Here is a 12,775-nt window from a genome sequence, read left to right on the forward strand (position 1 = left end):
CCATCTGCGTCCTCTGCGGCTGGATATTTTCCGCTGTTGAAACAAGCGGACTTCCTCCTTCCACGGGGCGGTGGCTTTGCCACAGACCAGGGGCTCGTTTCAATGGTGGCATCGTCCCCTCTGTCTCAGGGACGCTCCTTTTTGGCTCCGTCCCGGGTGATCCTCACCAAGATGCTAGTCTATCCGGCTGGGGAGCAGTATATCTCCACCATGGAGCGCAGGGCACTTGGACCCTGTCCGAATCAGCCCTCTGGATCAATGTGCTGGAAATCAGAGCTGTGTTTCTAGCTCTCTAAGCCTTTCACCATCTGTTGGCGGCCAGGCACATTTGAGTCCAGTCAGACAACGCTACAGCGTTTGCCTACATCAACCTCCAGGGCGGGGCACTCAGCCGCCTGGCAATGTTGGAGGTTCATCGCATTCTTCAGTGGACGGAGGACTCCTAGTCCACCATATCCACAGCCCACATCCCAGACGTGAAAAACTGGGAGGCAGATTGTCTCTGCCGTCAAACCGTGGCTCCACGATCCTCAGGTTTTTGCGGCAGACGCACTGGTTCGAGTTTGGTCCCAGCTTCGTCTGTCTTACGTGTTTCACCCTCTAGTTCTTGTCCAGAGCCCTGCGCAAGATCAGAAAGGAGGGCCGTCGGGTCATTCTCATTACTCCAGACTGACCCAGGCAAGCTTGCTACCCTGACCTGCTCCGTCTGTCCGTAGAGGTGCCATTGCATCTCCCGGACTGTCCAGACCTTCTCTCTCGAGGTCCGTCCTTCCGCCAGAACCTACGGCTCTCAGTTTGTCGGCGTGGCGTTTGAGTCATGGATCTTGACGACTTCTGGTATCCCTCCTGAAGTCATCTCCACTATGACTCGAGCTCGGAAGTATCCTTTGGCCTTTTGGCCTTGCCGACCCTCCTGTCCCTTCTACAGTCCGGTCTGCAGCTAGGACTATCCCTCAATTCCCTTAAGGGACAGGTCTCGGCTCTGTCAGTGTTGTGCCAGCGGCGTATCGCCCGGCTGGCCCAGGTGCGCTCCTTCATGCTGGGCGCATCTCACATCATTCCGCCTTACCGGCGGCCCTTGGAGCCCTGGGACCTTAATTCGGTCCTCACAGCTTCCGGAAACCCCCCTTTGAGCCTCTTAGGGAGGTTTCTTTTGTTTAGTCTTTCACAGAAAGTGGTCTTTCTAGTGGCCATGACTTCCCTCAAGGGAGTCTCTGTTTTGGCTGCACTCTCTTCGGGGTCCTCCCTTCATCAAGACAAGGTGGTTCTCCGTCCGACTCCGGACTTTCTCCCTAAGGTGGTTGCTGCCACCTTAACCGGGGCATTTTCCCTGCCTTCCTTTTGTCCGGCTCCTGTTCATCGCTTTGAAAGGGCGTTGCATACTCTGGATCTGGTGCGGGCGCTCCGGATCTATGTGTCTCGCACCGCTGTTTTTAGGCGGTGCACCTTTCTTTTGTGCTGACCGCTGGTCAGCGTAAGGGCCTTTCGGCATTTAAGCCGACCCTGGCTCATTGGTTTGAAAGGAGAAATATGTCAGCTCACCCCTCTTCACTCCTGGACTCTGCACCGATGCACGGAACGCCCTGGCCTGGGCGGGGATGAAGGCAGCAAGAATCAAATGTCCAGCATCAAGGAGGATAAAAATAAAACTTGTATTTATTTGTATGATTATAAAAACATACAGACTGTACAGTGGACACAGAGGCACAAGTGCAAAAAGTGGATCTATCCGACGCGTTTCGACCAGAGAGTCTTATTCATGGCATGTGTTGTAACCAAACTGGTTCAGATTAAAAAGTTTTTAATCTGAACCAGTTTGGTTACAACACATGCCATGAATAAGACTCTCTGGTCGAAACGCGTCGGATAGATCCACTTTTTGCACTTGTGCCTCTGTGTCCACTGCACAGTCTGTATGTTTTTATAATCATACAAATAAATACAAGTTTTATTTTTATCCTCCTTGATGCTGGACATTTGATTCTTGCTGGCTCGTTGGTTTAGGTCGGCCTTTTTCCGATACCTACCAGTGTACTCAAGTGCCTCTCCCGCCAGGGATCAAGGCAAACTTGACCAGAGCTGTCGGTGCCTCTTAGGGTTTTAGGCACAGGCTACGGCTCAGCAGGTCTGTCAGGCTGCCACTTGGACTAGTCTGTATACCTTTTCGAAGCACTACCAAGTGCATGCTCTTGCTTCGGCAGATGCGAGCTTGGGCAGACGCATCCTTCAGGCGGCTGTCGCCCATTTGTGAAGTTAGGTTTCGCCTACTTCTCAGTTTTTCTGTTTATTCCCACCCATGGACTGCTTTAGAACGTCCCATGGTCTGGGTCTCCCATAAGGAACGATGAAGAAAAAGAGAATTTTGTTACTTACCGTAAATTCTTTTTCTTATAGTTCCGACATGGGAGACCCAGCACCCTCCCTGTTGCCTGTTGGCAGGTTTCTTGTTCCGTGTGTTATCACCGGCTGTTGTTGTAGACAGAGGTTCCGGTTGTTCCGGGTTTTGCTCTGTCTCTACTTGTGGGTGGATGTCCTCCTTCAGCTTTTGCACTAAACTGGCTAGGACTGGCTACCAGGGGGTGTATATGCTAGGAGGGAGGAGCTACACGTTTGAGTGTAGTACTTTGTGTGTCCTCCGGAGGCAGAAGCTATACACCCCATGGTCTGGGTCTCCCATGTCGGAACTATAAGAAAAAGAATTTACGGTAAGTAACAAAATTCTCTTTTTTAAAACAGTAGTTTTCTTCAGCGCTCTATTGGGAGACCCAGACGATTGGGGTATAGCTACTGCCCTCCGGAGGCCACACAAAGCACTACACTAAAAAGTGCAAGGCCCCTCCCCCTCTGGCTATACCCCCCCGTGGTATCACGGGTTCTCCAGTTTTAGCTTTGTGTGCGAAGGAGGTCAGACATCCACGCATAGCTCCACAGATTTTAGTCAGCAGTAGCTGCTGACTATTTCGGATGGAAGAAAAGAGGACACATATAGTGTCCCCAGCATGCTCCCTTCTCACCCCTGGATGGTGTTGTAAGGTTGAGGTACCTATTGCTGGTACGGAGGCTGGAGCCCACATGCTGCTTTCCTTCCACATCCCCCTGAGGGGCTCTGAGGAAGTGGGATCCTGCCGGCCTCAAAGCTCTGACGCCGGGCTCCATCCACAGACCCATTTGAACCTGCTGGATGTGGAGCTGGAGTACCGTTCAGGGACATGGCCCTGCACCATTACAGGTACTCTGTGTCCCCGTACACACAGGCACAGCACACTCCAGACTTGCTGGGTGTGCTAGTGCGCCGGGGACAGTAATGGGTTACAGTCACTGCAGCCTTGCTGAGTGACTTTGTGTTTTGGGAACTACCGCGCCGGACGCTCCGGGAGCGGCGGCGCGGCTGGGACTTGTAGTTCGCCGGGGACTGGGCGCCGACCGCGCTTTTACGGCGGCGGCGCTTATAACTCCAGTCCCCGGCTTCTGCGGCCTAGTGCCGCTTCGTTCCCGCCCCCTCCCTGTCACTCAGGGAAGGGGACAGGCGCTGAGCAATCAGCAGCGCCGAGGGCTGGAGCCTTTTTACATGCTCCAGCCCTCTCACTGCACTCTGTCGGACGCCGGATTCCCGCTCTGCCTTGGGGGCACGCCCACGGCCCGCCCCTACTCACACGAGCTGGGGAAGAAGCCGGCAGCCATTACTGCAGAGCTCGGGGCACCAAGGCAGGACAGTGGCGATCATACACCCGCTTATAGGCGGGCGGTAAGAGGCACACATAGTGCTGACCACGATATAACTGCAGTGTATACATGTGTTGTTTTTAACTGCATAGGTCGCTATATGCCCGCTTGGGGAGCGACACATCAGCAGCAGGAAAGCAGGTGTGCTAAGGCACAGGCTTTCTAGGCTGCTTGTTTTGCACGACTGAGGTGTTCATTTGTGTTTATGCTGATATGCTATACATTGCACTGTACAGTCGCTAGTCTTAGCTATATTCTTCTGGAATGGCTAGACTACAGCAGCAGAAAACCAAGGGTGCTGGGGCACAGGTTTTTTTCTATGCTGCTTGTATTGCATGGGCTGCAGTGTGCATTTGTACTTGTGCTTGTATGCTATACATTGCACTGTATGGTCACTCTTCTGGGCTATATTCCCCTAGATGACCAGTCTACAGCAGCAGAAGAGCAGAGGTGCCAGGGCACAGGCTTCTATGCTGCTTGGATTGCATGTGCTGCAGTGTTCATTTGTACTTGTGCTTGTATGCTATACATTGCACTGTAGGGTCACTCTTCTGGGCTATATTCCCCTAGATGACTAGTATACAGCAGCAGAAGAGCAGGGGTGCCAGGGCACAGGCTTCTATGCTGCTTGTATTGCTTGTGCTGCAGTGGTCATTTGTACTTTATGCCTGTATGCTATACATTGCAATGTACGGTCACCAATCTTGGCTATATACTTCTAGATAGCTAGTCGGCAGCGGCAAAAAAGCAACACAGTTTTCAGTGCTGTTTTTACTACATGGGATGCTGTTCATGACACCGTCCCATTGTGTGCATGCTCCCCTGTAGCACGTCGTCTGCCGGGGTCTCTAGCACTTCGTCTGCCGGGGCTCTACTAGTTGTGGCCAAAGAAACCTCCTGTCAACCCTGTCCATGGACAGGGACGGAGTAGTCATAATATAGAGACTTGCACCCATGGGCAATCTACTTGAACAAAAGGCAGCTCTTCAGGGCTTTGATACTGACATCGCTCTCAATCCGGATACACCGGGTGGTAACGCCATACGGAATGATCCTATACCGTCCACCAATGGAAGGTTGGATCTTTCTCCCTCAGCTCCCCCAGTGGAGATAGGAGACGAACAGGAGAAGTTCCTTTTCAGTGTCTCACGCAGATATTGAGTATTTTTCTGGCCACGCTGACTTCAGAGAAGCAGTCCAGGAACACCACGCTTACCAGATAAGCGTCTTCTCCAAACGTTTTTAGGATACATGTTATCCCTTTTTTCCCCTGACGTGGTCAGCGCTGGACCCAGGGTCCAAAGGTGGATTCTCCAATCTCCAGGCTTGCATATAGAGCCATAGTTGCACTGGAGATGGGGCTTCACTTAAAGATGCCATTCACAGACAGATGGACTCTGGTTGAAATCTGTCTAGGAGGCTATCGGCGTGTCGGTTGCTCCGGCATTCACAGCCGTATAGGCAACCTAACCTTTTCAGCTGTTCTTGCGCAGCTGGCCTTGAGCACATGTACATCTGTACCGCAGAGGCGTCCGTAACTCCGCAATGTCTGCACTGCGACTTACCCTATTAATGCTGTCCTAAAAGTACAGTCGAGGTTTCGGTCCTTCCCAAGCTCGGGCAGGTCCCAATTGTCCTCGTGCAAAAGGGCTACAAAACCTCAGACGGGCTCAGATTCCGGCCGGGCTCAATCACGCCCAAGGAAGGCAGCCGGAGGAACCGCTACCAAGGCGGTCTCCTCATGACTCTCAGCTCTCTCTCTCTCTCCGCATCCGCGGTTGATGGCAGACTCCCCCGCCTTTGGCGACATTTAGCTGCCACAGGTCACAGACCGGTGGGTGACGGACATTGTGCTCACGTGCACAGGACAGTGTTCTGTTCTCGTCCTCCGACTCCATTCTTCAGAACGGCCCCACCTCTCCACCGAGCAGATGCCCTGCTGCAGGCGGTGGACGCTCTAAGAGCAGAAGGAGTGGTGATCCCTGTCCCCCCTCAGGAACGAGGGCGAGGGTTTGTACTCCAATCTCCTTGTGGCTCCAAAAATGGACGGTTCCTTCCGTCCTGTTCTGGTTCTGAAACTGCTCAACGAGCATGCGAACGCCAGGCGGTTCCGGATGGGATCCCTCCGATCCGTCATTGCCTCAATGTCTCGAGGAGACTTCCTTGCCTCAACAGACATCAAAGATGCCTATCTCCACGTGCCAATTGCTACGGAGCACCAACGTTTTCTACGTTTTGTGATAGGAGACGAACATCTTCTGTTCGTAGCTCTGCCATTCAGTCTGGCGACAGCCCCACGGGTGGGCACCAAGGTCATGGCAGCAGTGGTAGCAGTCTTGCACTCTCACGGACACCCGGTGATTCCGTACTTGGACGATCTACTCGTCAAAGCAACCGCCCTCGAGGCATGCCAACGCAGCCTGAATGTTACGCTGGAGACTCTCCAGACTTTCGGGTGGATCATCAATTTGGCAAGGTCAAATCTGTCTCCGACTCAATCACTAACGTATCTCGGCATGGAGTTTCATACTCTATCAGCCATAGTGAAGCTTCCGCTGAACCAGCAGCGTTCACTGCGGACAGAGGTGCAGTCTCTCCTTCAAGGCCAGTCGCACCCCTTAAGGCGCCTCATGCACTTCCTAAGGAAGATGGTGGCAGCCATCGAGGCAGTTCTCTTTGCGCAGTTTCATCTGCGCCAACGGCAATCGGACATTCTCCGCCAATGGGATGGGCAGTCAACCTCCCTGGACGGGAAGTCTCCCTTTCCCTGACGGCCGAGGACTCTCTGCAATAGTGGCTTATTCCCACCTCATTGCCATAGCCCCCATCCTGGGCAGTGGTCACGACAGATACGAGTCTGTCAGGGTGGGGAGCAGTTTGTCTCCGCCACATGGCTCAGGGGACGTGGACTCAGCAGGAGTCCACCCTTCAGTTCGATGTGCTGGAAATCGGGGCAGGGTATCTTACCCTATTAGCTTTCCAAAAGTGGCTAGAAGGGAGCAGATCCGAATCCAGTCGGACATCTCCACAGCGGTGGCATACATCAACCACCAAGGAGGGACACGCAGTCAGCAGCCTTCCAGGAAGTCCGGCGAATCCTCATGTGGGTGGAGGACACAGCATCCACCATATCCGCAGTTCACATCCCGGGCGTAGAAAACTGGGAAGCAGGCTTCCTCAGTCGCCAGGGCATGGACGCGGGGGAATGGTCCCTTCACCCGGACGTGTTTCAGGAAATCTGTTGCCGCTGGGGGGGGGGCCGGACGTCGACCTAATGGCGTCTCGGCACACCAACAAGGTCCCGGCATTTATGGCACGATCGCGCGATCACAGAGCTCTGGCGGCAGACGCCTTAGTGCAAGATTGGTCGCAGTTCCGGCTCCCATATGTGTTTCCACCTCTGGCACTCTTGCCCAGAGTACTGCGCAAAAATCAGATCCGATGGCAGCCGCGTCATACTCGTCGCACCAGACTGGCCGAGGAGATCGTGGTACCCGGATCTGTGGCATCTCACGGTCGGCCGACCGGGGTCACTACCAGACCGACCAGACTTACTGTCTCAAGGGCCGTTTTCTCCATCGGAATTCTGCGGCCCTGAACCTGACTGTGTGGCTTGTGTGTCCTGGATCCTAGCGTCTTCAGGATTATCCCAAGGGGTCGTTGCCACCATGAGACAGGCTAGGAAGCCCACGTCTGCTAAGATCTACCACAGAACGTGGAAAGTTTTTCTTAATCTGGTGCTCTACTCAGGGAGTGTCTCCCTGGCCATTTGCATTGCCTATCTTTCTTTCCTTCCTACAATAGGAGTTAGAAAAGGGCTTGTCGCTAGACTCCCTCAAAGGGCAAGTCTCAGCACTATCCGTGTTTTTTCAGAAGCGTCTAGCACGTCTTTCTAAGGTGCGCACGTTCCCGTAGGGGGTTTGTCATATCGTACCCCCGTACAAGCGGCCGTTGGATCCATGGGATCTGAACAGGGTTCTAGTTGCTCTCCAGAAGCCGCCTTTCGAGCCTCTGAAGGAAGTTTCCTTTTCTCGCCTGTCACAGAAGGTGGCGTTTCTCGTTGCGATCACATCGCTTCGGCGAGTGTCTGAGCTGGCAGCTCTGTCATCCAAGGCTCCCTTCCTGGTGTTTCACCAGGACAAGGTAGTGCTGCGCATCATTCCGGAGTTTCTCCCTAAGGTAGTATCCTCGTTTCATCTTAATCAGGATATCTCCTTACCGTCCTTTTGCACTCATCCGGTTCACCGGTATGAGAATGATTTACGTTTGCTAGATCTGGTGAGAGCACTCAGAATCTACATTTCACGCACGGCGCCCGTACGCCGTTCCGATGCTCTTGTCGCTGGTACGCGCAAGAGGTTGCAGGCTTCTAAAGCCATCCTGGCTCGATGGATCAAAGAACCAATTCTGGAAGCCTACCGTTTTGCAGGGCTTCCGGTTCTTTCAGGGCTGAAAGCCCATTCAACCAGAGCCGTGAGTGCGTCCTGGGCGCTACGACACCAGGCTTCGGCTCAACAGGTGTGCCAGGCAGCTACCTGGTCGAGTCTGCACACTTTCACCAAACATTATCAGGTGCATACCTATGCTTCGGCGGATGCCAGCTTAGGTAGAAGAGTCCTGCAGGCGGCAGTGACATCCCCGTAGGGGAGGGCTGTTTTGCAGCTCTAACATGAGGTATCTCTTTACCCACCCAGGGACAGCTTTTGGACGTCCCAATCGTCTGGGTCTCCCAATAGAGCGCTGAAGAAGAAGGGAATTTTGTTACTTACCGTAAATTCCTTTTCTTCTAGCTCTTATTGGGAGACCCAGCACCCGCCCTGTTGTCCTTCGGGATTTCTTGGTTGTTTGCGGGTACACATGTTGTTCATGTTGAACGGTTTTTCAGTTCTCCGACGTTATTCGGAGTTAATTTGTTTAAACCAGTTATTGGCTTCCTCCTTCTTGCTTTGGCACTAAAACTGGAGAACCCGTGATACCACGGGGGGGTATAGCCAGAGGGGGAGGGGCCTTGCACTTTTTAGTGTAGTGCTTTGTGTGGCCTCCGGAGGGCAGTAGCTATACCCCAATCGTCTGGGTCTCCCAATAAGAGCTAGAAGAAAAGGAATTTACGGTAAGTAACAAAATTCCCTTCTTTTCGGACAGTACAGTATTACAGTTGTAGCAGTGTGAATAAGATTCTACAAAACGTATCCGCACAGTTCAGAGAAAACACAGCATTACTTGATATGTGCTGACAATCTGATTCACAGTGCACCAATGTATGCAATGCCAATGGTAAATCTTTGCAGCATTTCTGCAACAAAACACACGATTGTGTATTTTACTGCTGCAGATTTAAGGTGGTGTCACACACAGCGACGACGACAACGACGTCGCTGCTACGTCACCATTTTCTGTGACGTTGCAGCGACGTCCCGTCGCTGTCGCTGTGTGTGACATCCAGCAACGAGCTGGCCCCTGCTGTGAGGTCAATGCTCGTTGCTGAATGTCCTGCTTCATTTTTTCGTCGTCGCTCTCCCGCTGTGAAGCACACATCGCTGTGTGTGACAGCGAGAGAGCGACGAAATGAAGCGAGCAGGGAGCAGGAGCCGGCGTCTGGCAGCTGCGGAAAGCTGTAACCACTGTAAACATCGGGTAACCAAGGGAAGACCTTTCCCTGGTTACCCGATATTTACCTTCGTTACCAGCCTCCGCCGCTCTTGCTGCCAGTGCCGGCTCCTGCTCTCTGCACATGTAGCTGCAGTACACATCGGGTAATTAACCGTATGTGTACTGTAGCTAGGAGAGCAAGGAGCCAGCGCTAAGCAGTGTGCGCGGCTCCCTGCTCTCTGCACATGTAGCGACGTTATGATCGCTGCTGCATCGCTGTGTTTGACAGCTAAGCAGCGATCATAACAGCGACTTACAAGGTCGGTGTTACGTCACAGAAAATGGTGACGTAACAGCGATGTCGTTGTCGCTGTCGCTATGTGTGAACCCAGCTTTACTGAGAATTTTCAGTTTTTGTACAAAACTATAAAAGGATATTCAACAATAAACCCCTTCTAATATAATCCCACCCAACAATTAACCCCTTCTAATATAACCCCACCCAACAATAAACCCCTTCTAATATAACCCCACCCAACAATAAACCCCTTCTAATATAACCCCACCCAACAATAAACCCCTTCTAATATAACCCCACCCAACAATTAACCCCTTCTAATATAACCCCACCCAACAATTAACCCCTTCTAATATAACCCCACCCAACAATAAACCCCTTCTAATATAACCCCACCCAACAATTAACCCCTTCTAATATAACCCCACCCAACAATAAACCCCTTCTAATATAACCCCACCCAACAATTAACCCCTTCTAATATAACCCCACCCAACAATAAACCCCTTCTAATATAACCCCACCCAACAATTAACCCCTTCTAATATAACCCCACCCAACAATAAACCCCTTCTAATATAACCCCACCCAACAATAAACCCCTTCTAATATAACCCCACCCAACAATTAACCCCTTCTAATATAACCCCACCCAACAATAAACCCCTTCTAATATAACCCCACCCAACAATAAACCCCTTCTAATAAAACCCCACCCAACAATTAACCCCTTCTAATATAACCCCACCCAACAATAAACCCCTTCTAATATAACCCCACCCAACAATTAACCCCTTCTAATATAACCCCACCCAACAATTAACCCCTTCTAATATAACTCCCACCCAACAATTAACCCCTTCTAATATAACCCCCACCCAACAATTTACTGTTGTGTGTTGTCCCTAAATGGACTGCTATGTGGCATTCATTCAAATGAATGCATTTAGTATGATTCCATAGTTTTATAAATCCACTTTAGATGATAAATGGAGTTCCCAAGTTGGAGACTTCCCTATTTTATATTGTATACAGGTACAAAGAGGATATTTAAACAGATGTTTTTAACCCTTTCCCACATGAGGGCATAAATAAACATCCTAGGCAAGGGTTGTTATTGACTTTTAGAATTGCTTCTCCCAGTAGGTAACGATAGAATTATAGTCCTCTTCCTTGATGAAGAAGCTATTTGCAGATTTAATTTCCCAGAGGGGCATTGCATGGCTTATAACTCTCCTTACGCCAGCTTGGTGCTTTCCACAAAAAGAAAGGTTCCACCTTAGACTCCCTATTCAATATCTGGTGCTTTTCTCACCCTAGTAATAGTTTATTGGTAAATATTGAATAATTGATCTCGATCCTTGTTTTTTCTGTCCACAGGAAGAACGAGCTGAGAAGCGTCGCTGAATTATGGAAAAGTAAACAAAGCATAATCGGTTCCGTTATTAGGAACTAATAACTTATTGGTTCAGTTGAGCTTCTGTTGTCTCAATTGTCAAATCTGAAGACTAGTAACAAAGGCCGGACAGATTCTGACACCGTCTATTGGGAATGTGTGTGATAAGTCACCAGCCTGTTATGGATGAGCTCTGTTCTATGGGGACCACGACTCTGTGAAGTGCGGACTTTGTGCCTTAATGATTCACAAGACGTTTTACAAATTTACCTATTATTTTCATGTACAGAATTACTTTTTTAAGAATTGTATTTAAGAGATACCATATTTTTGCCTAGCAAATTTAAAGTATTCCCAATATTTTTCTTATTAACTAACCCTATGTAAATGGGTACAATGTAATCTAAGAGGGTTTTCCAGTTCTTGGCACCACTCTGGTCCTCTTCTCATTCACTTGACTTCTATTTCAACTTGTCGGATCACATTGATGTCTATGTGTGAGCCGGAAGTCACTTTTGCAATTTATGTCTATGCAGCATCTGAGTGTGGCTCCATATAGTCACATTATAAAAGCATCTTCGAGCTCAGACATAGACATCAATATGATCCGGCAAGTCAATATAGACGTCACATAAGTGAGAAGATGACCAGAGTGGTGCTGGAAACCGGGGAAGACTGCGATCGGTGAGTATATTAATGCACTTATACCATATTACACACATTTACACAGGTTTAGCTAATAAAAAAAATGTGAGTGCTTTAATTGAAAGTCAATATGGCTATGTTCACTTAATGTGTGTGATATATGATTGGTGGGTATGGCAGGAAAGCTCTCACTGTATAAACCTGTTCATATGGTTATATAACTGCCTGACAGAGGATAAAGTAGTGTTCTTTTAGCCTCCATGGGGCTGATATACATTAATATGACACAAACATTTGCACATTACAGCCATGCAAAGGTATCCAGTTACAAAAACACGAAAAAACAGATCTACCTTTTTATATTGATAGACAGATGTCAGTTTAACCTATACATCTGGACATGTACAGTAATCGAAGGCCAAAGACATGGTGTGAACATAGACTAAGATAGCAAGGGTCTTCTTAGCCCCGCGGTACTTTCTTCCGCTGCGATATATCTATTGGAAAACAAATACAGGACAATTTGGTTATAACCGTGCCAAAGCTTGGTCAATGGAATTACAGTTTTATGCAAATGACCGTATCATTACATACAAGACTGTAGCATTAATGCACTCTAAAACTGCAGTCCATGTAAAAAATAGGGTTATTCTTCAGAACATTTATGAAATCAAAATAATTCCAAGTATTGTTGAGTTGGGTTATAAATATCAGTGAATTCCACCTGTGATGTGATAACTTGTGCTGCGCCTTCATTCATGCAATATAACACCCATGATGACCTCCAACCTCTACTTTTCTACTTGAATGTCTTTTATACTGTTTTTGTCTATTATAATTCATTCTAAACACATTTATGCTTAAGTGCAGTCACCTTCATTAAAGAGAAAGTTGTCATTCTTGGAGGAGTAGAGTTCAGATATTGCTGTCAGTCTGTCTTTTCTTTCTGAAATGTCTTTAATTCACCAATCTAATATATAAAGGTGTGTGTGTGTGTGTGTGTGTGTTCGCTAAAGGAATCCGCACTGTCGCATTTACAATCACGAAATTTTTAACAGATGCCCCATGTGACTCAGGGAACGTCATAGACTATGTTTGGATGAGAAAGTTTAACCCCGCCCTTT

At 49.4% G+C, this 12,775-nt stretch overlaps 1 protein-coding gene across 1 annotated transcript in view; it reads left to right on the forward strand.

The window, feature by feature from the left end:
- The window catches only part of DDX51 (DEAD-box helicase 51), a 78,868-nt gene extending 66,299 nt beyond the window's left edge, over positions 1–12,569 (forward strand). Inside the window, exon 15 of the mRNA XM_075321578.1 lies at positions 10,991–12,569. Coding sequence (XP_075177693.1) covers positions 10,991–11,017 — 27 coding nt within the window. The 3' untranslated portion in view covers positions 11,018–12,569. The remainder of the gene's footprint in view (positions 1–10,990) is intronic.
- Positions 12,570–12,775: the final 206 nt, after the last annotated feature.

This window comes from Anomaloglossus baeobatrachus, chromosome 1 (assembly GCF_048569485.1).
Source record: "Anomaloglossus baeobatrachus isolate aAnoBae1 chromosome 1, aAnoBae1.hap1, whole genome shotgun sequence".
Lineage (NCBI taxonomy): Eukaryota > Metazoa > Chordata > Amphibia > Anura > Aromobatidae > Anomaloglossus > Anomaloglossus baeobatrachus.